We start from the raw sequence: 25,772 nt of genomic DNA, 5'->3' as shown, positions 1-25,772 counted from the left end.
GACCAGACAGTGACAAAAATACGGGGTTTTTCTACTTATTATATCAATGGAAACATTAAGAACTGAAATTCACGAATAACAATAAAGTACGAAATAGTTTCGATGATAGTTGCCATTCATGATAATGACAATTAGATCATAATGTCGTTTACTAAAATAATAATCAATCTAATTTTTGTAATGATTCAATCCGCTTATGCACATTCTAGTCGGTTGTCAAGAGGGCGGGGACATGATGGGTAATGTCCCGGAAGCGGGGCGAGCGCGAGCCGAGGCTGCCCAACTTGCTCGAGAAAACGCAGCGTTAAGGGAAACAGTTCTTGCCCTACATTCTGAGCTTTTTGGAGCCAGGTAATGTATAATATATACTCACCGATTGAATTAAATCGGTGACAGAATTCATCAACGTATTTTGTATCGCAGGCTCGCAACGAAGTACCTAGATAAAGAATTAGCAGGAAGGATACAGCAGTTACAATTATTAGGCAGTGACATGCGCGCTGAACTAAGAGATTCCCTTTGGGCTCAGGTAGGCGAAACTTTCAAATAAAACGTTCTGATCTTTGCGTATTATATTTTTTTAAATTTGATATTGATTGCTTGTTCTTTGGAATTGCTGCAGGTTGAGGCAGAGATCCTACTCCAGCGGCATAAGACGCTGGTACGGGTTTGTCGCGGTCTGGCGCCCCGTGCGCCCCGCCCGCCCGCATCTACGCACGCTCCACCGGCCCCACGCACAGTGCGCGTGCGTCGTTCGCCACACCTCGGCCTCGGAATCTCTGTCACGGTATTTGCCTCGTTAATTTCTTGGAGTTGAAATTAGTTTCAGACTATTAGTTGACAAACCGACTTATTTGGTCTGTAACTTGCCTCATCTAATTAATGATCACTGTAACTGCTGTAGAAAGTAGAAGATCCACAACAGGATCCCAGAAAACGTTCAAATATATTCAACTGTAAAGTTTAAAAGAATCGTTAAAGAGCATTTGTGTGCTAAAGGATATTATAACATTAATGACTTTTTAGTTGATTACACACCTTGGGAATAAGATGATCGCCTCCAGGCTGTTTCAAATAACGAAAATATTTTTGTTATTATTGTACATGAAATGATGAATCAATCACTCGATGAGTGTAATCATTTCCATATTGAATAGAGATTTTTGACTTTGACTTTGATCTACTTTTTATAAGAAACACACAGGCTAGTTTCTCATAATTAGGAACCCCATTCAAAAATAATTAAGGAAGTCAATCTGGCTCGCTGTTGATCTGTTTTGGAAAACTACGTTTTTGTTTAGAAAGTCGTTCGAAACCACTTTAAACATGTAAAGTAGCACATATGAGTGTTCTCCCTTTCCCTTGACATCTACTGTGCTCTTACGTGGAGTTCTCTCCGTCCGTCAAATTATTCTTCCTTCATCTTGAATCATAGATGAAATGGTTAATTTAGGATTAAAAATTGGATATTCATAAAGCTTCTTACAAAAATATAATCATTGATATCCTTTATATCACTCATAAACTACCATATTTGCAGTTCTTGTTGAGACGTTGTCTTTCAGAAAGCTATGTATAAACACATATCCGCTATGCAACAATAGATCGTGTAATATATTATATTGGAAAATTGTGAAGTTTTTTGGACAGGACGAGTACAGAAATTTTCTTAACACAGAAATCTTAAGAGATTACAAACAGTTGATAAGAATGCTCCATTTAGGGTGGTCACGAGCACGGCGTGCCCATTCTCATATCGGAGCTGGAGGCGGGCGGGCCGGCCGCGCTCACTGGCGAGCTGTACGTGGGCGACGCCATACTGGCCATCAACGACCTGGACCTCACTCAGGTACCATTATCTATCACTATCACTAGTTATCATAAGTATATATAGATTAAAGAATATCAAAATCTCTGTTTTAAAAAAAAAAAAGTAAAAATGTAGTGTGTGCAAAAATGTAAGTGTTGTGTAAGCAAAATTTTAATTATAAGTGACCAAAAATGGTAATGATATACAAGGAAACTAGGATAGGATGTCTACGTAAGATATTTACGGTCTGTTAATTATAGCATTTTTTTTATAAAGGCTTGCCATAAAGAAGCGGTCCAGGCGTTGCAGAGCGTGAAAGGAGACTGTGCTCTTTGTGTTCAGTTCATCGCTACAGATGACGACGATCGTCTTTCCGAAGACAATTATAGGTATTTTGAAAATCGAACTCTTAGTATTTTAGCTGGAGTGGTAATTTTTGAATTTGCTTTTATGACGATCGTTTTGATCGTTTGTATCGGTATCGTTAGTATAGAGTGATATTGTGCACAACGAGCAGGTTCCCGCTGTACCCCGAGGACGGCGACGTGTTCGAGGGAGAGCCCGACGCGGCCGGAGCCACGCCCACCGCGCCGCGCACCCCCGACTACAACCATCGGTCAGCTCACTCGCTCAAACCATTCGTTCCCCCAGCTCACTTACTCTCTTTGTTAACTTACTCTCCTTCGTCATAAAACACTTACGAATATTTTTATAATCATTTTAACAATGATATAACAATTACGATATAAAAGGTATCCAATAACGTTCTTCAATACAGCGCGTCGGGTAGCGAATGCGGGGAGATCGACGCGTACGCAGCACGGCGAGATAGCGAGTACGAGCCGCTACGTACGACTGTACGAAACGATATCGTGTACGCGGAACGAGACGAAGTGAACTCGTACGGAGTGTCGGATGAAAGAACTTATGCAGCTCGAGACGGGAGTAACTCGTACGTTCAAGACGGCCGGTCGTTCGCGGTGCGCGGAGAGGGCGGGGACGGGGCGGGGCTCGTGACGAGTGCGCACTACGCAGACTACAACAACATCAACAACCTCGCCATCCTCGACATGGACGACGACTCCATCAAGATCGAAGCTCGTCTAGAGGTAGCCTGACTCCTATGAGATTCAATTTAAAGTTACGAGAATGTTCGATAAATTTTAGGTATAGGAAAAATCTATATATGCTTCATTCGGGTCCGCTCTTACTAATCGAGTTAAGACATTGTACAAGACGCTACCTACAATGAGCGATAAGAAAATCAGCAGTTATGTTTTTCCGACAATAGGTTTATTAAAGACTACTGAATTATTATCTATCTTGCACGGAAATAACTCTAGGCCTTTTTTCTTTTATCGAGTTAATTTCTGCCTCTCATATGGGCATCTTCGCCCAGCGCAATGCTCGTCTCCGTATTACGATAACTAGAACGCAAAGATGATCACGGAAAGGAATTGAATGTATACAACGGGTGCAGATGTCGGCGTCGGCGTCCACGTCGGCGCGCTCCACGCCCGTGCACGCGCGCGCCGCGCTCAAGAAGAAGCGCAAGCCGCAGGTGAGCGAGGCAACAGTTTTATTGGTTAGCTATCTAAATGTAGACGAATTATTATAATATTACTATTTTAAAAGTAAAAAAATATTGACAAACCTGATTGACGGAAAGAAAAATGTTGAAATGAATTTGTAAAATAATAATTAGGGACTTCAATCCTTCGTTGCTTCAGATTTTCACTGCTAGAGGTCTGGAGGCTCCGAGGTCAGACCTTCGGACCTGTAAATCTGGTGCTGACTCGATTTTATCAAAAAACTTCACAAATCAATGTATTTTCTTTTTGTTTAATTTCTGCTACGTATGGTGTATTAGGATTGGAGAACGAAAGGGGCGTACTGCGCGGTGTCGGACGCGCAGTCGTCGGACGAGCCACGCGAAACTCACCAGACGCCCCCCCATCGCCCTGAGCGCTGCGATATCGGTATAGATGTTTCGTGGCTACCTCGTTTTACAACTAAACGATACTATTTTATACACTTTATTTAGTTTTACCGAGAATACAAGTTTTCAGAACCGTCGTAATTCTATTGTAGCAGCCGTTTCCGAGAAAGTGCGGGCACCGCCGGCACCGGCAGACGAACCCCCGTCACCGGTGCACCAGACGCCCCCGTGTCTACTAACGACCACCACGTCCGCCGACAACGAGGCGCTCGCCGACACGCTGTCGCCTACCGTGTCGCTGGCCGACAAGGCACCCAACGCGACGCCCGCCGCCGCGATCCCGTCCAACGCGACGTCGACGACGGCTAATTCGAAACCACTGCCGGCCCCCGACCCCGAAAACTCGTGCGAAATCATCGCCCCGCCCCCTCTCGACATACGCTTCAAGTCGAGTAAAACGAACGGCGACAGCCGCGTAAGAAAAGAGACCAAGGGCTTCAGGTAATTTTTTATTAGTAATTTTTACTGTAAACGTATTGCGCGGCCGACGCATACTGAGCGCTCGGTTGGGCCGCAGGATAGGCTCGGCGCGGCGCGTGACGGAGGGCGCGCGCAACGGCTCGGCGGAGCGCCGGCCGCCGCGCCTGCTGCCGGGCCGCGGCGACCCCGACTTCGGCACGCCCGTGTAGCGCGCCCCGCCTCGCCTCGCTTCGCCTCGCCTCGCCTCGCTCGCCTCGCCGCTGTCCCTGTCTGCGGTCCGCGGTCCCCTCGAGTCGTCCCCGGGCGCGACGGGGAGGACTTATCGCTAGTGTCCTTCGGTTGGCCTCGGTTTCGCAGGGGACGGCGCTCGACGTACGACGACGATATTCGCACAAAATCGATTCAGTAGCTTAGTTTAGATAGGGAGGACGTTTTAATTGTAGAAATGATGCATCTCTGCGAAGTGTTATGTTAATCGATTACGTTACTCGTAACGTCGATAAGGATCTCAGCCCGCGTCAACGTGAAGTCGGCGACCTCTGATTTTATTTTATGTAGGTACTTAGTTACACGATTACGATTTCCTTTGTATTCCATTTTTTTCGTGTAGATATATTTTTATCTTATTTATACGTTTTTTTGATTGATTTATACGTTTAGTGATTATGGCTTGTGATCTAGAAAAAATAAATTTAAATTAATATATTATAAAGTGTAAAAACGGTTAATCCAACTATTGTCTTGTAACGCTTTCATATCGGCTTACTATTTATTTATATTAATTATATCTGTAAATACGTAACTACGTAAGTTTTAAATATCCTTATTTCGGTCAACCAGCTCTTTCAGCGTCCTGTCTATTTCAGATATAAACACGCGTTCCTTGACGTTTTTAACAAAACAGCTTTATAAAAAATTTTAACTCTTTTTTTTAATTTAATGCTATGAAATTAATTCTGACCTTCGCCGAAGACATACAAACGGAAATTATGAAAGCAGTGACACTATGTGATAAATTTTATTTGTACCCACTCACTTTACACACAGACTTAAACCATATATACGAGAGGAGTGTTACTCTTTCCTAGCGCCATTATAACCCAGTCGGTCACGGTACGTTCACCTTCACCGAAGACCTAGCTTAATTTGAATCCTGCCAAGCACCGTTAAGATTTCACGTACATTTCTGGTGATTCATAAGTTAAACTAGCTGTTGCGAGGATTTCACCGCGTTAATCGTCCTTCACCGCCCGCGAGGGCATGATTTAATAGCCTATATATATAACCTTCCTCAAAAATTGGGCCTTAAAATGCAAAATTTTCAAATTCCGACCTAAATACACAAACAAATTCTTCCGCTTTATACTTTATACATAGTGCGTGATCGGGAAACGTACAAGCGACACTACTATCATACCTGTGGAAAATATCGATGTTTAGCCAAGTTATAATTGAATGTTATTAATTTTTTAAGTTTGACATTTTATTTTGCCTTTATTCATTTCCATATAACATAGCTCATAGCCTCTACTGACAAATAGACAAATATGATGTTACTTAGCCAGTAGCATAATTATCTAACAGAGCACGACTTTTTAAGTTTCTAACCGATGGGGTGTGCCTGCCTTATTTTATTGTGAAGCCTCAAAAATACAATCCAGACGGATTCCCGCTAGGGAAGCGAGATAGCTGCACGAATTGGATCGTATAACGCTTCCCTATTAGTGATTTAGAACTGCCCTCCATCGAGTTGAATTTGAAGTTTCATATATCAAGTAAATTCTATAAAGCCCCAAAAATAATACATCACATGTTTGTCTGGCGATTTATTGTAACTCGATTCACAGTCGCGGACTTCTCTAGTAGACATTTACTTATCTATATGCGGTGAAATCCTAAAACAATAGACGTCGAATAAGGTATCCGAGCTTAAACTACGCGTCACACTGACCACGTTTAGTTCATCTTAATACTTTTAAATGTTTCAAATCACTCATCAACATTTCGTAGGAAAACACAATCTTTCCTCCCCCAAAGGGAAATGGACAAATTTTGTGGTGACAAACTTTTTAAGTTGTCAACATAATTGAATCAATGTCATATTATTGTTACTGGCTTTCTGAAGAATTATAAGCATTTACAGACACAGAATTTGTCAACTACTTCAGTGGAAACGTAGTATATGTATATTTTTAGGTACTAATTACCTATGTAATATAGATGTTCATTCTTATCATATAAATGACAAATTTCATTATTTGCTTTGTGCAAATATGTACAAAAGAGTCATGGTATTTATCATTTATTTGAAATATTTTTATTAAAAGTTGAAGACTATTCTTTTTAATTATTGATAATTATAGCATTCATTGACACCAACATTGTACTTCCTAACGATTGTATACGTGTACCTAAGACTAATTCTGATTACAATCAAAAAAGGCTCACATCCAAAAACATAAATAAAAAATAAAAATACCTATACTATAACTCACATATAAAATTTCAACAGAATCATAATGTTTTAAGGTGAATGCTGACTCTTTATACTTTCGACTCGACGTGTCCGTTGCATTTCAATAGACCCCTATAGTGCAAAGAATAACAATTATTAAAATTTCGTATCATTTGCCTCGTTGTGAAACGAGGTCTTCACGAATTTTTTGACGCCCACGCGCAACGTAAACAATGACGATTGCGGACTGATGAGTCGGCGACAGTATTTCAAGGTCACTTTAGCACTTTTTCACAGATTTGTTATATCTACTCACATGTTATCACAACTGAATAGTTTTCAACTTTAATATGTTATAGTACCTAATAATACACACATTATTTTAAACTAACGAAGTTGTGAATGTATGTAAAATAATGTCAAAATAGTAGATCTTTAATGGCATGAATGTCGTGTTTGTATCAACCGAAAATAAGGAAATACATTTAACAAAACTGCGTCGATAGTGTATACTTTACATAATTTGATTTAATTAGCTTAATTTACTTAATTAGCTATAGCCATGTTTTCGCCCCCCTGGGTGGCTACCACCCACCATTTAGTTGTAACACATAATATCAACTTTTGTCTTGTTCCGGTTTGAAAGGTGATCGCGGTACAAAAGACAAATTATCTCATTTGGACCTTAATAAACTTCAGTTTAATTAGAAGCGTGAGTATTTATTTCATTACGGTCTATCTCTCATTCCATATAGTAAAATATACCTTACAATTCTACAAAGTATTAATTTGTTTGAATCGTTTTAAATATTGTTTATATTGGTATCGGTATTTGGTATCGTTTTATTCGTCTCGATCTCTAATAACGTCACATGTGCACGTAATAGTCATTATTAATTACTAGTGTTCTCCCAATGGTCGAAATTCGACATTATAGTTTCTGAAAATTTATGGAAAACATATCTATATGAATTTAAACAACATTACCTATAAAAGAAAATACTGGTTTGTTTTATATATATATATATGTATATAAAAATACCTTAAAAGAATATATTATTTTGAATCACAGAAATGTGTAAATATAAATGGCAGCTGTTTGGATTTATGCCAAAAACGTCGTCTATGCCTCGCCTGTGAAATAAAAAATTTTTTAGTATGATTATGACTTATACTTCACATTCGCATCTTTATCTTGTCATTCAAAGTCTAATATTAAAAATGATGTATTTTTTTTTCATATTTAATATAACTTACGCTAGAACCATCTTTATCGAAACAGCTGTAACAAAATAATTAGGCTTTTTCATGCCTACAATATTAAGTCATAATTAACGTATGGTTAACTTATTTAAAAAAAAGAACTTATATCAGTTAAATAATTATCATATCGAGTAGAGCAATAGATTTTGCGGACAGACAAATTTTTGTGTATTCGTCAATGTTTTTGTGGCGTTAATAATGATTCAAATGTATATCTCCTCTGTAGTTAGTTACCATGTTATAGAAAGATCAGAATTCATGGTGTTCCTCGAAGGATAGATGGAAGTTGTTTTGTTACCAACATGCAAATATTATATTCGGCTTAGATCCAGAAAATAATAATAAAAGATGTTTTGTTTTTGTGGTAACAGAACAAATTATAACAATTAATTTAATATTTTGACTTGGTGTAGTTTTGCCTACATTTTAAATATATGTATAATAATAAAACAATTGCTATCTACCTTTTCATTGTCATAAATTATTACATATTTGTTTTATTGTTAGTGATTTAAAAGCTATAATTTTCCTTGAGCTGTATTAAGAACAAAGGTCCTTCCGGCCACTCAGGTACTCTGCGTTTTAATTCGTGGATATGTGAATAGCCTGTGAAGATTTTTTTAATGTATTAAAATACTGCCAATCATCGATGTATTTCTAAATTTCAGTGATATCATGAAACCAGTTAACATTCCTTCTTGTGTTAGCCTTGTTATATTTAGATATAAGTTGCGAATATGATGCAATTTTTAAAATTTACAAGACAACACGCATTTGTATATTAACAGGTGTATTACATTTGTATGAATTATATTATTCGTTTTATTTATAATTTCGTCCTTAAATTGTTATTTCCTGCGGATCTGCTGTTAAAGCGTAAACTTCTGTAATAATTGTGAAACAACCTAGTTATCTTGTCGTATCGATGTCACGTTGGGGTGCGTAGGAAACGAAATTGCACACTTATAAACCTTATGAAAATAAGGAAGGCTGCATAGAGTGAGACAAGGTGAGTGGATTAGATTATTAAGGCTTTTTAGTCTGAATGTTAACAGGCACATAGAAAGGTTCAGTGCCGGCGTTGGGGGTGGAGAGTCAAATTTGGGAGGGCGCCGAGGTCTGGAATGTCCTGTCTCTGTCGTGCTGCATACCCTCAATACTGTGTTCTACGCATATCGCTAGGTCACACTACATGAGAAAAAAGAAAATATATATAAAAGGGCGCTAAATACATCTCAAGCCCAGGGCGCCTCGAAGGTTAACGACGGCGTCGGCTGCTCGGTAGAGAGTGTTACTATACACAATATTAGTAATGCGGATAATAATATGGTCGTGCAATAACACGTTACATTTAAAACGGATGTTACGTAAATGGAATCAGTTACTACTTCAAAAGTCACACCTTATAATAATACTAAAAAATCTTATTAAATATTTTTTTTTAGAGAAACTAGTGTGTAGATGTAATATTCAAGTACCTAACTTGACCACATTGTAACCGAGTGCCTCGATTACATTAATGAGTGCTCCAAGATTACCCGTAGGAATATTATTTTTTTATTCCAAGTCTCTGTATTTGGATACAATTTCTACGCTGCACCATTTTGTCCTTTATCTCATCATACGAAAAGATAACGGCACTTAATAATAAAAATCATAAAGAAGCTATAGTTAATACAGAAAAGACAGCTCTGAATTAAAATTGTGACTTATAAACTATTTGAGGAATATCCTTAATTACGAATGAAAAGCTTATTCCACTACACTCCACTATAGGTTGGTAAAAGTCTTATGTATGGGTCGTAAAATAGGCAACCCAAAAAATATACTATGTCTCAAAATTGAAATCCGCTGGTCTATTTTTATAATAGATTATATAATTATACTTCAAGTTAAGTTTCCTTGAGATTAACTTCAATAATATGCCCAACCTTATTGTGGTAGCTAGCAGGGATATAAAATTACGATGTAATGATTTTCAAAAATGAATGTATGTACTATCTGTCAGTATTTTTGTTAAAATGTAAGGTGTTAAATGTAAAACTATCTAAATTATAGGAAAAAACATTTGTCCTACAAAATGGATAATATAACTAACCTAATTTAAGTTATTAACCTAACCTAATTGGCGAAATAGTTTTTTTTCTTTTGCTTAATTAATATGTCCAATACATTTAAAAGGACAAAGACAAGCCGTTTCCAGATATCTGTCATTTTATTATATACCTGACGCTAAGCGCGAAATCTGCTGTAACTTAATTTACGTTTAGTATCTTTTTTTCAGTTATGGGACACAAAAAAAACGTTTCCTCATTTATTAAAATATATTCCTAAAAACTATAATTTTAAGAAAATATATTTTAGTTTTACTTGTTACTAATGGTAGTTTTCTTTAATTATGGTGGTAACATTATTTACGCAGTCACTTTTGAGAGTTTTGACATCTCTGCTTCGTAATTATTATTATTACAACAGATTGTCTAATGGCCAAGCCTATCTTTCTCAGTTAAGATTTCTTTACAATTTATTTTATTTTTATATACGACTAAGCACATAATTTATTATAGACATGGTTGTCAAAGTGTATATAAGCGGTATTTCAGGAAACAAAGAGGTAAGTGTAATATTAGAAAATTCCTGGGTCAACCGGGTTCTTTTCTAGACTTTTTTCAGTGCTGATTCATACTTGTTTGTTTTCTTATTTTTCACTATCTATTTAAGGTAAAAAAGAGACAACAGCGTGTTCTGATGATACTAGATTCGAAAAATATCAAATATGAATTAATTGACATAACGGAACCTGGAAGAGAGGATGATAAAGATTTTATGCAAAATAATTCAAAATCGAATGGAGGGACCGTAAGCGATCCAAATCCTCGCACTCCTCTGCCGCCACAGGTGTTCAACGATGAGGAGTATTGTGGGGTTAGCTAATTATATAAATTATATTATTTTAATTGCAGCAATACACAAATAACTCATACAATATGTGATTAACATATGGATTAAAGAATTCGTATTAGTGCAATGAAATGTTTTATTAGTTTAATTATTTGACTTAATTTAAGCTGTTTTTGCAGGACTATGATCAGTTTGATTTAGCTAATGAAGTAGATACATTAGAACAATTCTTGAAAGTAGAAGCACCTCCTGAAGATTCTCCATTTGGAAAAACGGTATGGATGACTCTTATTCATATATTTTAGATCATAAAATAATTTTCATTTAATTCAGTAGTAATTGAAGTACTTAATATCTTTCAGGCAAATACCCTTAATGGAGATGTTCAATCAAAAGAGGAAAAGCAAGAGTTACAAAATAATTCAGAAAATACAGTTGAATCTATAGAAAATACATCTGATACAAAAGAAGATCCTATTGATGGTAGTAATGATGTTGTAAAAGAAACCTCCGACAAAGAGGCTTCAGTAGAAAAAGAGGAGTCACCTGTTAGTCAACAGCCTGAAGAAAAAGAGGGGACTACAGAAGAACAAATTGAAAAACCAGTAGAAGAGACTGAAATTGAATCAAAACAAATTTCAAAAGAAAACACACCAGTGCCAGAGGAAGCTGTCAATGAGAATGGTGCAGTCAGCTCCCGTGAACAGTCACAAGACAAAGAACAAGTTAATGAACAGAAAATAGAGAACCCATCAGAGGCCCTCATCCAGAGTGAGCAAGCAGCTTCCACGGAATAGTGGGATGATTACTTTATGCTATCAGCTCAAATCATCTATTTAGCACTAAGCAAGCACTATTCATCGCCATCGTGTTATTTATATTGCATTGATCATATTTTGGCATATAATAATTAAGTCATTGTATATAACGCAAATAATTATTTCTTGACTTAAAATATTATCTATGTTATTTAGACATAGTTCTATAAAGTGGCCTACTTAAAAAAATGTATGAGATTAATTTCATGATTATCTGTAATTTAAGAGTTTATTAACATACTGATCATTTGTAAGGCATGTATTACGTGGAAGTATTAATGTATTGTTTTAATTTTCAAAAATTTATTTATATGTCTAAATCAAATTATTTTATATAATTTATTTTTCGGAATGCTCGTTTATCAAGAAACTCAATGAATTAACATGACATTAATATTAAGAAATGTTAGACTATATTTAGTCTTAGGTGCTGATTTTATATTTCTTTTATACTTTATGAACGAGCATTCCCTAAAAGTGAAGCCAGCTTTTTGTCTTTGTTTTGAATTCTCCTACATTATATCACCACATTAATGATTTTTAAAGACAATTTTACTAATATTTTATTTCATGTCAATTATATAATTGCTACACAATTAATACCTTTTATTTAAAATACATTATAAAATGGTGTAAATATTATCATTGTGTTTCATATTCGCTTTCCTTTATAATTGCGTCTTTGATTTTGTCATCTTATATAATTCCATTTAAATCATGTCTTGTAAATGCAAAATTTTTAAAAATATATTTCTGCTTGATTGTTGATAGCTGTTTTCTAGTAGGAATTTTACCGTACGTAACGATCATTATTATTAAAATACAAACTCTTATCATGATTGATAAGACATTTGAATAAAACACCTTTTCTGCATAGATTTCTTTAGAACTGCAATATATTTGAATTTTATTACACATTAAATTTATACCGCAATATCGCTGGTTAGTTTCATTGCTCACCGCCATCTTCGTCGTAATGTGTTAAAATAATAATTCGTTAAACAAATAACTTTTTAATATAATGAATTTTATGATTAGAGATCTTTGGTACATCGAAAATCGAACATCTAAATCTACACAATCAAAATATATAGGCGTTAATGTCGCATTTCCTATATATTCGCAAAGTGAATCCAAATTTACAGGTTACTTCCCGCTGACATAGAATCCTAAACTTGACCAAAAAGCAATATCTTGTAGCACAAGTATAGGAAAAAGTTAATAAAATTTAAGTATAGAGAATAAAATCGGTAAATCTTTCAGTATTGTGTGATGGTACGGAACCCTCAGTGCACGAGTCCGACTTGCACTAGCCTTTTTTAATAAATTGTTAGAGCTAGTATCTGATGGATGTATCTGTGGTCAATACCATTGCCATGCTACATGTATGTAGCATGTTTGCCAGTAATCCTACTAACCTTACTACTGATCTCCCTAACTCAAATATATATAGGTACATAGTATTTCTTTGTTGGAGTGAATGTCTAGGTTATAAGGGAATTAACACCTCAGGTCTTATAATTAGCGTTGCATTGATGGTGTAATGAGTGCTTTATATTTGATGCGGCAGTGTTTTAGACGATGGCTATCACTTACAATTGGACGGCCCATTTGCTCAGATGCTGATACGTGTTGATAAAAGCAACAAGTAATGGAATTTTTCTAAATAAAATATTTTAAAGGCATTTCGTGATTTGTATGTAATCTCTCTGAAACTCCATTTAATTCAAATATCTAAAACCAATCTTACCGTATGATGTTAAAGTACCGAACCAAGTCACCAAGTCTAGAAGTGTGAATAGAAGCCAATATCGAGCAGTCGCAGAATTTAGAGGACAATCACTCGACTACGCCTTTCATAGCTATAAATGCCCGTCTCAACAAAAGACTAAATATATACAGTGTACATCAAATTATAACGACTTTACTTAACGACCATCACAATATAAAATACACGCTTTAGGGATCGGGATAAAATAAAAGTCCTCAGAAGATTATTAAAGCCTATCGTTATATTTTCACGATTATCTTGAGCAAATAAATCTTTGTAATTTTCTACATATTTAACTTAGTATAAATATGGAATAACATGATATAAAATCTAAAATGGAAATGTAAAACGCTCAGGTTTTTACGGCACTCATGGATACCTAGAAGGCGGCCCGGACCGCCGGCTCGAAGGGCGATAGCTCATATATTCTTTTTCATGATCGGTGACGGTGGATTGCTAAATTCTCTGAAGAGTGTGTCGCTAGTTAGTTCCGCTATGTTCCGGTGCCGCAGGTCCGAGTCCGGCAACTCGTCCAGCATGCCGGCCTGCACGGTCTTGTCGAGAGTGACGAGTCGCTGTCGGGAGCTCTTGTACTCTTCGATCAGACTCAGATTCCGCTTGATGCCGTCCACGAGTCTGACGACTGAGTACTCTCCCATCGCGGCGCCTTCCTGTAGTTTAGTTCCAGCTATTTTCGCCATTGAAGATTTCTTCACGTCGATAACGAACTGTATCAACCACTGTTTCAAATTGTTTACTATCTCCATTGGCCCCTCGTACTCGTTCGGAACGATGCCGTCGACTTCTGATTCGAAGAACGATAACAGTGGGAACCAGATTCTTGTTCTGCAAAATGAATAACAAATTGTTAGGAATATAACAATTATTAAAAAGTAGTAAACTCATTTACTTAGAAATATCATTTTCTTTGATTAGTGTGGTAGAATCTATGCCCGAGGACTCTGTATATTGTGTAATTAGTTCCAACCTTAACAGGACCAATAACTCATTAGGGACGATAATACACAAATGTCTCAGAAAAAATAACTAAACAAACGTGTTCGAGATTAAAAACATGTTTAAGGAAATATCACATTCGTTTTCGTGATCAATAATAAATTATATATAATAAAATTATCTATTACCAATTTATGTTAATATACAAGGTTGTAGATAATGCTAATAAAATATGGGCTAATTATAAGAACTAAGACTAGTAGTCGCCCCGGGATTCTCTCTCGTGTTAGTGGTTGTTCGTCAGGTGTTAGGAAAAAAAGCAGCCTTGTCCTTCGTTGGAGTTCAAGCTCACACCTAAGTTCATCAAATTCGGTTTAGTTGTTTAGTTGTTAATAACAACAGACAGACAGATTTACTTTTGCATTTATATATAAGTTTGTGCGTAGAATACGTTTTTTTTAAATATACTTGAACAGATTGAACTTTAGAATAAAAACATCCTAAATTTTTAATATAGAAGGCCTCACCAACATTTGCAAGAACCTTCTTGGAATTAAAAGGAACTGATAATGAGGCTACGGGTTATATTTTATATTATTTATATGCCATGAAGTCGACTTATGACGTATGTAAAAGTCACCCTAGCCACAAATGCTAGTTGACAACCTTGCATCAACAAACACTCCGTCTGTCTCTAGAAGTCAATAAATACCCGCAGTAGCCACAAATAAAATTAAAAGGAAAACTGGGAGCTGAATTAACTATAAAGTTATAAATAGCTTCTATCCAAACCGTAATCAGCTGGGAGTTTGTTGTATAGAATCCGTAAAATATAATAAATAATTTAAATGAAGTAAAGCTTCATTCAGTATTTGAAACCTACATTTTAAATATAAATTATTTCTCTAATATTAAGTAGTCTATTAGGTGTAATACTGTTATATAATATATTCACTTGGGTTTTTTCCAAGCCTTTTGTGCAAGCCCTTCTGGGTAGGTACCACCCACCCATCATATATTCTACCTCCAAGCAATACTTAGTATTGTTGTGTTCCGGTTTAAAGGGTGAATAAGCCAGTGTAAGTTCAGGCACAAGGAACATAACATCTTAGCTCCCAAGGTTGGTTTCTCGTAGCGCTAAATTTCATGGGCGGTGGTGACCACTTACTATCAGGTGGCCCAGTTGGCCGTTCGCCTACCTATATAATTAAAAGATACATCCACCAGTTTCTGAGTCAAATAGATCAGGTTTTACTTTCATACTAAATACTGAACGCTCATTGGTGGCAATAGCGTCATCGGCTGCCATCGACCAATCACAAATCAGAATAAATTAAATTAATTTGGCTTTGATCAGCGTTTTAAAAAGTTATGAAATAAGTTACGTATTATCAAAGAATGGTTAGAAATGACTACGACTTTTTTGGTCGTCACTTTGTCGAGGCGAATTTTCGTTTCATCGAGTTTCATAACACAAAGATTCTAAAGATGTTTCACTTCAAAAACAATGAAGGTACATCAACATATAATATAAAATTATTCCAACAATTTAACAGATAATGTCATCACTTATTTACAATATTTACGGAAATGGACATATAAAACAAATTCGAAACAAATGTAATAAATAAACGTTTAAAAAAAATTTAAATTCATTGTGTTTCTCGTTGTTAAATTAGTCCTCGACACAACGATTATTATAATTTGATTTTAAACTTTGATATGTGATTTTTTATAGAATCATTTATATTTATAATAAGTTTCACACTAGTTTAATTTAAATGCATTTAATATTAACTGAATGTGTTAGGTTTTTACCAATATACTAATTACTTTGCGTATTTGCTTAAAGTTTGGTAGAATTCGCTTTTTAACCTCCTAGTGTAAATATTAGAATTTATTTACAGCGACTATTAGCCCCTGATATAATCTCGTGATAACATAAAAGTTCTTCAACTTTATAAGTTACTCCCGCGCCTTCAATTTTGATAACACCTACTTCTAAAAGTTTACCGTCTTAGTTCACGTAAGTTATATTCTAGAATTTCTTAATAAACGAGCTATATTGCGCAAAGAATCTTACGAGACCATTAGTTACGGAAAACTTTCAGTACAACAAACTCTCCAGCCCTATAACATAGATAACATCATCCGTGTAATGTTTTGAATGATATGACAGTGGCACCATAGTCACCTGGAAGAGTCACTCTGCATTAACGCTTGGTTGTTGGAGAGTGTGTGGTAGTAGAGGAAGAGACGTGAGGTAATGTAAAACGCGATGAACACATCGATGGAGTAGTGCTCGTGAGCCGCCAGGATGAAGAATATACCGAACATGTTCATCACCCACGTGAGGATGTGCAGCAAGTACAAACTGCGGGAAGTATCTGAAACAAAATAAACGTTAACTTTTAGGAATATGCCCAATTAAACAGAGCCGGATTTAGGGCAGTGCAACTGGGGCAGCTGCCCTGGGGCCTCCTCAAGATATAGGCCCCGCAATAGAGATTCCGACGAGTTTGCAATTTTAATGTAATACATGTTTAGATATCTTGATATAGACAAATTATAATAATATTATTTAAGTACTATATCGCAGGTTACTGTTACAAAGATTAAACATATTATTGTCAAACCTCACTGACAGAAATGAATATGTTCAAATCAATTTGTACAATAATATTAGGGCCTCCATTCCTTTGTGGCTCCGGGGCCTCCAGACTTAAATCTTCTAGGCTATACAATTAAACAAACGAAATTGTCAATGAGATTATCTCAGTACTAATACATAGGTTCTGTATATTTGACAACACGCCAGAGGGTTAGCCATGTGCCAACATAATATAATATAAAATATGATATCATATTATTAAAGACAGTATTAAATATCTACAAGATTAAGACAAGAGACTTAGTATGAATAAAACATTTTTATCTTTGGTAATTTTGGCAACATGATTCAAGTGTTGTATCAAAACATCTAAATACAGCACAGTAAAGTTGAATTTTTTTATTAAATCATTAAAACGATAATCTAATTGATAATATACTCGTATTGCGATCGTGATAAGTTACTTTCCAAGGAAAACGTATCACAAACGAAGACACGAACGGTTAATTATTTGTAATTTACTTAAAAAATAAAATATTGTACATATCTAGATAAACACATTCCTGAATTTTATAAATAAATAAAACAATATTCTATATATCAAATGTTTACTATTAAACAAATATATAATCTTTTAAAAGGCTGCCTGTACGGTGTAAATCTTTATTCTAAGCATGTATTTTTAGTCCATTTAGTTTGAAGGATACGTAAAATAAACTTCCCAGCGGAAGACACAACGCTCTGCGTGGTAAGAGATGTTTGCGGTTCCATACACGTCATTTATGTTATCTACTTCTAAAAAATAGTGCCGCGCAGTTTTTAAAACATCGGGGGCCAGACGTTATATAGCCTGTTATTTTCTGTATCCTTTCTTCATGATCGGTTAAACGTTTATACGGTCGTTGTTAGTGACTAAGTCAAAAGTAAGTTATTAAGAAGTGAAAACGTAACAAGATAATAAATAAACAAACTCACTTTCGTAATATAAGTTAATATTAAACAATATTTTCGGAGATAAAAATTGTTCTCTGAACTTTTAAAATAGTTCACTAGTTTATAAGATAACACTTAAGAAAATAAACATCGTGATGCGTGCGCTATGTGTAGACAGGTCGTGGAATTGCTGAGATTATTTGGCACGGCCAAATTATAACGTCAAAAAAAAGCAAATCGATGCACGAAGGGAGTAGGAAGATATTTGTTTAATAATAAGTAACAGCTTCTTCGGTCTATGGCTGGGTAAGAAGGTTTGAAGGTTGTAGAATTTGTTTTAGAATTGCTTCAATATATTGTAATCATTTTTTTACTTAAAGTATTTAATATCGTTAAAATTATTAGATTTTATATATTTATTATTATGAACTAAACGAGAAGTATGAAGAAAAGTATAATTAACAACAAAATTACCAACTTAAAATAAATAAAGGCATAAAGGATTTCATCCGCAAGAAAAATTAAAGTCACTTCAGTTTTATAGCATATAAACATTTAATTTCCTGTGGAAATTATCGTAATCGTCTCGCGCTATCACCTCTCTAAGTACGATAAGACTGCATTGATTTTCGCGTTACGCTATGACAAGGTGATAGATAATTATTTTAAAACATGCGTTGCGATGTCAATTAGACACCATACCTATAATCGTTTATTAACAGCACACGCTGCAGAATAGCTTAGCTTGTAGAGTTTAGCCTCTATATCTTTGCCTCCGAATTTATATTTAGGAATGACCTCTATTATTATTTTATTAGAGCGTGATTATTTATTTTACCGCATAAAGAATTTCTTAGTCCTTTTATAATATGCAGTCATTATTAATTCACCTGATCAGACTTGTAATGTCATCTTTTTCCCATTTAAATTCCCAACATCTAGAGAACGAGCGATGACATTTCATGAATTATATTAGTCATACAGGTAAAACATTATTCAGACTTCTGGGAGTTCCCATATGTAATCACGAACGTAACGTAAACGACGAATAATTTTTTTTATATTACAGTAGTAATTATTTATATACTTATACGTTAAAGATTTTAAGAGATTTTTAATAAATATGTTAGTTGAATTGAGGCATTATTCACATAATTATAGAGTTTTATAAATAAAATATTATCTAACCACATTTTTGGCACAAAAAATAATGCGAGAAAGTGCATGAGCATGACCCAAGATTACGTTATACGTACTACATTAACTCGTGCTATTAAAACTTGTGTGATTACTAACATACTCGTCAATTACGACGAATTGTTAAGACAGTATCTACAAAAGAGGTCACGCCTTTTAAAATGATTCATACGAACATCTTTAATTTTCACAATAGATTTTCTTATCGGTTTATTTTTGTATGATAACAGGAACTACGGTACGCGATGATAAAAAAATGTACTTGTGCGTAATTTCACGATAAAGTTCACCATAAAAGGTCAAACATTTAATATTATTTAATTTTATACAAAAAAAAAATATAGAAATAACAAAAGAGAAAATTAAATAACACGGATTAGTTTATTCGAATAGAAATTCAAACGAGCGAATGTTATTTGCCAATTTAAAAAAAAAATAGTCAAACGATACGTCACGTGACTTAAATAAAAAAAAAATATTTTATTCATAGACATTTAAATAGTAGATATATTACTATGTTTACATAGATGGAGAGACAATGACGCAATTATTAATATATTATTATTATTAATAAACAACGCAATATACTGCGTAGGTTTGCAAAACTGATAGGCCAAGAAGTAATATCGATGGCAATGTTTCAATAAATATTAAACATTGTAAACAACATCACAAATCCCGTACGTTGAGCTACGTAACGTTAAACGAGGTAGGCAATTCTATTTGCATGGATATGAAGCTCGCCAGAACTGACTAATATTTAATATCATGCTTGGCTATGAAATCCAACATATGTCATGTAGTCTAATACCTATTTAATTGTTTTTACTTGTGAATGGCGAGTAACTACCTGCCCAGTGATAAGATCTCCTCCTGACCTAATTCGGATAGCGGTCACTCATAAGGATACTAGTGAACAGCTCTGGATATATTAGTGCAAAAATGCGCAAACACGGGCACATTATCTAGTCTCTCGCTCGCACAATGTGATGCGACGGGAACGAGTTTATGCGCAGGATTAAAAACGGCTTTTCCTGTTTTACGGAGTACGAAAGAGAGTGAATTACTACCAACCTCTCGACCAAATTTCCCAATAAAATATTTATTTGCCTGGAGTTGAAACCTAGGACCTCGGAATCTGAAGTCTTTCAAGTTAGACACAACACCAACGAGGTTAACGGCGCGATAATCGAATGGGTACAGCAGAATTCAGTAATATTTAAAACGATCACAGAATCCCGCGCCAAGAGATCTTTGTCCGTAGCCAGGTTTTACCGCATGTTAATACATCATAACACCGCGTGTCATACGTCATTTTTCAGCTACACCTACATACTGCATAGTTCTAATCATTACGCATACATATTTGCATAATTATAGATATTATTTTCTGCCTTTATCGATAATCAATTTTAATTGCTATTAGCAAACTATATCGCAAAGTTATGTGTACCTTATAAATAAATTACATAACAATAAACATAATATTATTGTTGTTAGTCTTTATAACGTCAACAACTTAGTATCATGCTATTTTTATTGCTTATATTTTGTGAACGGTATATATTGATTCTTCCAATCAAACTGTTATTGAAAATTATTGTTTACTTAAAACTTTTAGCAATACGTTGTATTGCTAAAAGTTTTAAGTATACACTTTTTTGAAATATGATCTTTATAAAATTTGCCTATAAGTTATTAGAAGTAGATATGATTTTTATTAATCTTACACTACACATTTTTAAATTTTTTTTAAGGGAAATTTTATATGAAACTACTTTCGTATTAAGGAGAAGTTAAATTTTATTCCATGAAGCCTTTGTAAGCCGTCGAAAAAACAAATCTTATAAAAAAATAAATAAATATGAACTTGGCAAATAATCATGAACAAAACACAGCAATGTGTTCATTGACGACTAAAAGGATACAATGCGATATGTAATGAACCGTAACAATCACTAACCTTCAACGAAAATTGCGAAAAAAATACGTAATTTTAACGTAATAGGTAATTTGATAACAAATTGTTACGTAACAATAAATATAAATACAATGAAGAAAACATTTTTTCATGTAATTTATCTAGAAAATATTACAAGATTAAAAAAAAAAAACAATCACTTAATTGAAACGCGTCAAGGTGACTACACATTTCATAAGAATATTTTAATTCAGAGTATTATAAATGTTATAATATATTTCGAAATATTTAGCTTTAAGTAATTGTTTGAATAATTCATTTTCTCATATATTTTTCACGTTTAAATGCTTTACATTATGATATTATTTCCTTGAAATATAAATACGACTAAATATCATAATTTCCCGCTCTCGAAATATTGCTCTGGCGTTGCGGTATACGAAATGTTGCGTGTTTTAGTTCGCGTGATGACAATTTATAGTGGGCAACTCAGACCAATAGAAAAAGGCTATTGTATTTTTTCAATTGCAATAAAGTGGACAATTTGAAATTAAATTTTAGATAAAACTAGCACTTTCAAATGGTTTTGCTTGATTACAAATCATAACTTTAATGCATATATTTATAATTTATTTTGAAAACAGAATTTCTTTGAGATTGAATATTTAAATCAGTTCCGCCAAAATACTGATCCATGTTTTAAAGTATATATTTTTATTACAGGCAATGAGTACTATTATCATTTTTTTAATTTTATTAGGATTAAACCTGATACTAATCCCTAAATTTTGGCGTTTTATTTCGCATCGTGTTTCAAAATAAAAAACGGCATATTCATATAGCCAATAATCTGAGTCAATACATATAAACATAAATATTTTTTTATTGAAATAAGAACCCAATAATAACCATAAATAGTTCACATAATCCCGACAATCCTTTAATCCACATCGGTATCGTGCCTAACCCAAAGCCATCATTTTATACACCTGCCGACATTGAAAGTTTTTGACATTTTCAACACTCTCGCTCCACAAGTAATAACAATTTTATTATAATAGTAATAATTTAATATGAACATTCCGTATCTGTTGACCACGGGAATATAGCTCTTCAGTATGTCTACTTTATTTCTACTACTGAGCAATTCAAATACAATTCAAAATAGAAAATACTTATTACCTATTTACTGGCCTGACCCGAGATTTGAGCTCTGCTTCTAGACAGACGAGGCAGTTAATATATATGTTGTAGGAATAGTTGAACTATATACGAACACTGTTAATTCTACTATGCTAATAGAAATTTTACTCAGATATTTAAAAATACAACGAATCAAAAAAACCTTTAAATGCGTCCATTAATCGAGTATATATCACGTATTATAAAAGTATTTATAAATGTATTTTCGTTTGTGAACTATTATATGATAAAACTTACATTCGGTGATGAAGAAGTTAAGTAGTGTCAGAGCCACAGTGTGCCCCGAGAACATGTAATCGCCGCAGGTCCGGACCCCGCGGACGGACATACCGGCGCCACTCCATATGTCATATGCTTGGCGCAGGCGTCGCCCCCAAACAGTAAGATCATCCGCTGGCGGGTAGAATCGCGGCTCACACTTCAAGTGAGACCCCGGCACAGACAGCGACGTTATTAACATCGTGAAACACCGCAATAGGAACACCGTGCCGGCTAACGCGAAGAATCTCCGGAGTATTATAAACCTAAGTAAATATTGAGATCAAGTTATAATTACAAAAAATTTAAGCTACACCTTATATGGCTTGAAGGCTCCGCATAAAATTCTAACTCATAAAATTTAAAGAAAATATATTACTGCTCAACTTCTTTCCTAAGTTGACTTCAATGTTTTAATATTTCAAGTAATTTAAGATCGATTGCAAATATAACTAATTAATTGTGATTTACAAATAATGCAAAATAAAAAACCAACAAACAATTTGCAACTATTAAAAGTAAAAATGCTGATCAAGCATGATATTTATCAGAATAAAATCTATTCATAAAATCTGCAAGTATTATTAAGTGCTAAGTAATATGTACGTCAGGGAATATAGGTATATGTCTTAATATAATAAAAAAGTAACAGATATGTCACACCTAATGCTTTTGTTACAAAGTGATGATTCACTGATCATACAAAGGTCAGTTGTCTGTATTTGTACATATGTATATGTCCTATATTAAACACAAAAGAAGTTTAAGCAACTCAAACATATTGTTTCTGTTTGACAAACAATGCAAAATGAACAAAGATTCACCTAGCCCTACAGTAACAATTCTAATCTAAAAATATAAATAGAACTAAGTTAAAAAATATATACACATTATGATCATTATATTTTAAGCCAAACTAAGATCTTGTACTTGTAAATAATTATTTAGATCTTTCTATCTAAATTATTTGTGTTGTAAATTAATAGAATATACTACATTGTAATTTATTACCTCATGTATTTTACATAAATAATGACACAATTATGTGTGTTTAGTAGATACATCATTTAAATATTTACCTGTGTTTGTGGAAGAACAGCACTACAAGCCAAATTGCCAAGAGAAATGATCCAGTAATCTCACACATGTCAAAAGCCCATGGTATGTGAGGTACATTATCTAAGAAGAGGTCAGGCAGTGGTGGGTATTTTTTCATATCTGGAACCTTATCATGTACAATCACCATTACAACGGCTGTCACCCACGTCACCAAGAACACATAGCCTGGTAAAAAATAATATTAAATGAGCCGATCAATACATGTAGGTATGTATGGTAATAGTTTAATTGATAATATAACTGAATATGATTACAACAAGCGAACCATAATAAATAATATCTGCTGTACAAAGTATTGTTGGAAAAGCTATTTTATTTAGCAAATAAAGTTAGTATTCTTATATTATTTCCGTTCAATAAATAAATTCATCTGTGGCTAATAATTTTGGCAAAATAAAAAACTAATTATGTTTTATATTGATAATATTCAGTTGTTAATTTAGAAAGATTCTCAAATGTTTGTAATTGGTGACATAAAGATTGTTACAACTATTGCAATGAACTTGAATATAATTACCTAGAGCAATGGCAGTTTTCCACACTTCAGGTTTCAATTTGGAAGCTTTAACATCTGGAGTATAGGTAGATATGCATTCAGTATTTGTTGCATATAATTCACTTTGTAGTTGATTGTGCAGATTATAGCTTAAATGTGACAAATTAGTGCCAACAAAATTTATATTTGTGGCAGGATTATTTAAGGTTTGATCTTCGCATAAACCAAGTTCGTACATCGCTTTTCGATTATTTCTTTGCAATTTTTTTATTAATAGTATGAACCTTTTCCTTTCACCCAGTTTCAGTTGCTCAAAAGGATAGTCATAGAAATCACGGTCGACAAAAGAGAGTAAACACTGACCGTCTATATCTTGAGATTTACAAATATCTTTTATAAACGATGATATCTTCTCTTTATGTAACAATTCCATAACTTCTTTGTTGCTCCACTTAATGATATCTACATCCATTTTCGTATTTACGTTTGCACACACAATTTGAGAAACAAGTACACATATAGAAGACACTTACTAATTTGGTATATCTATTAAAAATATATTAAGACTTATGATTTTATTAAACACATTGTTGATTACACTTCGCCACTTCTTATTTTTCCCTACTGCCGAACTGCGCGAAACTCAAGAATAATATGATACAAGCACTGTACTCACTAAATGACATCCAAATATTAATGTTGTGATTTATTTTTTGACACTGTCTATTTGACATCTGGCACCTAACAGAGTATACGTTGAAAATGTCAAAACTATAAATTATAGAATTCATGAATGGAGTATTTATTTATTTATGAATTGAAAGCAAAACGATGGTAGAAAAATTAATACGAAACTGAGTGAACAGAATATTTTATAAATTTTATACACACCTCTCTGCAATTACAGACAAAATCTTACATAAGACGAAAGACGCGTAAATGCCGTGATCGCAATTAGCAACCATTTTTTTGAATAAAGCTAATATTTTTACAGAAATGAAATAAGAAGTGTTATTTTATATAATTAATGATTAAACGAACTTACCTGTAAGTGAAGTTCGAGTTCGAACGTGTGAGTATTATTGAACAAAATGTAGTAACGCATAGGTGACACCAGTTCATCACTATAGTTTAGAAAAAAAAATCAAATTGCCACTACCAAAGTGGCAACACTAAAACAAAAAAGTAAATAAAGTATGTTCCTACCCCACTCAAGTCAGCCCACCTGCGCTGAGATTTAGTAGGCGGCCTCAATTAGTTTAAATCTTATTGGATATTTCCTCCATCAATTATTGCGGGCTACTTAAGGAGGGTGGGTGTTACTAATCTCTTTGGACGAAGCACTTCGTATAATTATGATAGAACTTTACTTACAGGTAAGTTCGTTTAATCATTAATTATACTTGTGCTTCGTCCTCGAGATTAGTAACGTGTGAGTATTATTGAACAAAATGTAGATGTTGAGAGTAAGTGGAGGGAATATCTTAAATAATAAGGATAGTGTCATAGATCATTAATATTTATTTCTCCTCAAGAACAATAATACATAAACTTAAGAAAATTACAAAAGAAAAACCAACATTGTAATTTTGGATTCATATACCTAGCATACTTAATCAAAGAGAACACAATGTTCGTGC

General features: G+C 34.2%; 3 protein-coding genes across 5 annotated transcripts in view; 2 read left to right on the top strand and 1 right to left on the bottom strand.

Moving 5' to 3' along the window:
- Nucleotides 1-6,679, top strand: part of LOC113393568 (uncharacterized) — a 44,270-nt gene extending 37,591 nt beyond the window's left edge. Inside the window, exons 4-14 of one of the 3 annotated variants that reach the window (XM_064215200.1) lie at nucleotides 210-351; nucleotides 424-529; nucleotides 623-787; nucleotides 1,724-1,849; nucleotides 2,087-2,199; nucleotides 2,325-2,426; nucleotides 2,589-2,911; nucleotides 3,265-3,371; nucleotides 3,681-3,789; nucleotides 3,902-4,250; nucleotides 4,327-6,679. In XM_064215200.1, the coding sequence (XP_064071270.1) occupies nucleotides 210-351; nucleotides 424-529; nucleotides 623-787; nucleotides 1,724-1,849; nucleotides 2,087-2,199; nucleotides 2,325-2,426; nucleotides 2,589-2,911; nucleotides 3,265-3,371; nucleotides 3,681-3,789; nucleotides 3,902-4,250; nucleotides 4,327-4,438 (1,754 nt within the window). In that variant the 3' untranslated portion in view covers nucleotides 4,439-6,679. Of the gene's footprint in view, nucleotides 1-209; nucleotides 352-423; nucleotides 530-622; nucleotides 788-1,723; nucleotides 1,850-2,086; nucleotides 2,200-2,324; nucleotides 2,427-2,588; nucleotides 2,920-3,264; nucleotides 3,372-3,680; nucleotides 3,790-3,901; nucleotides 4,251-4,326 lie in introns of all 3 variants that reach the window. The other 2 variants (XM_064215201.1, XM_064215202.1) reach the window with 2 other exon arrangements.
- A 3,689-nt stretch (nucleotides 6,680-10,368) lies between these two features.
- Nucleotides 10,369-12,308, top strand: LOC113393259 (SH3 domain-binding glutamic acid-rich protein homolog). Its single transcript, XM_026630048.2, has 4 exons — nucleotides 10,369-10,561; nucleotides 10,669-10,872; nucleotides 11,028-11,123; nucleotides 11,211-12,308. The coding sequence occupies exons 1-4, from the start codon at nucleotides 10,517-10,519 to the stop codon at nucleotides 11,643-11,645; spliced, it is 780 nt and encodes a 259-aa protein (XP_026485833.2). The 5' UTR covers nucleotides 10,369-10,516; the 3' UTR covers nucleotides 11,646-12,308.
- A 1,348-nt stretch (nucleotides 12,309-13,656) lies between these two features.
- LOC113393519 (sphingomyelin synthase-related protein 1-like) lies at nucleotides 13,657-24,835 on the bottom strand. Its single transcript, XM_026630457.2, has 5 exons — nucleotides 24,154-24,835; nucleotides 23,597-23,801; nucleotides 22,497-22,783; nucleotides 16,589-16,781; nucleotides 13,657-14,283 (listed from the first exon to the last, which is right to left on the bottom strand). The coding sequence occupies exons 1-5, from the start codon at nucleotides 24,602-24,604 to the stop codon at nucleotides 13,857-13,859; spliced, it is 1,563 nt and encodes a 520-aa protein (XP_026486242.2). The 5' UTR covers nucleotides 24,605-24,835; the 3' UTR covers nucleotides 13,657-13,856.
- Between the last annotated feature and the right edge of the window lie 937 nt (nucleotides 24,836-25,772).

The sequence above is a fragment of the Vanessa tameamea genome, chromosome 6 (assembly GCF_037043105.1).
Source record: "Vanessa tameamea isolate UH-Manoa-2023 chromosome 6, ilVanTame1 primary haplotype, whole genome shotgun sequence".
NCBI classification, from domain to species: Eukaryota; Metazoa; Arthropoda; class Insecta; order Lepidoptera; family Nymphalidae; genus Vanessa; species Vanessa tameamea.
This window is presented reverse-complemented; position numbering and strand designations above follow the sequence as displayed.

Bases quoted from the DNA above. Each gene is read 5' to 3' on its own strand.
- LOC113393259 (XM_026630048.2), top strand. From the start codon at position 10,517: ATGGTTGTCAAAGTGTATATAAGCGGTATTTCAGGAAACAAAGAG. The intron at 10,873-11,027 runs GTTAGCTAATTA...CTGTTTTTGCAG, and splicing joins ACGATGAGGAGTATTGTGGG to GACTATGATCAGTTTGATTT. The intron at 11,124-11,210 runs GTATGGATGACT...AATATCTTTCAG, and splicing joins ATTCTCCATTTGGAAAAACG to GCAAATACCCTTAATGGAGA.
- LOC113393519 (XM_026630457.2), bottom strand. From the start codon at position 24,604: ATGGATGTAGATATCATTAAGTGGAGCAACAAAGAAGTTATGGAATTG. The intron at 22,784-23,596 runs GTAAATATTTAA...ATATTTACTTAG, and splicing joins CTGTTCTTCCACAAACACAG to GTTTATAATACTCCGGAGAT. The intron at 16,782-22,496 runs GTAAGTTTTATC...ATTTTGTTTCAG, and splicing joins TAACTTCTTCATCACCGAAT to ATACTTCCCGCAGTTTGTAC.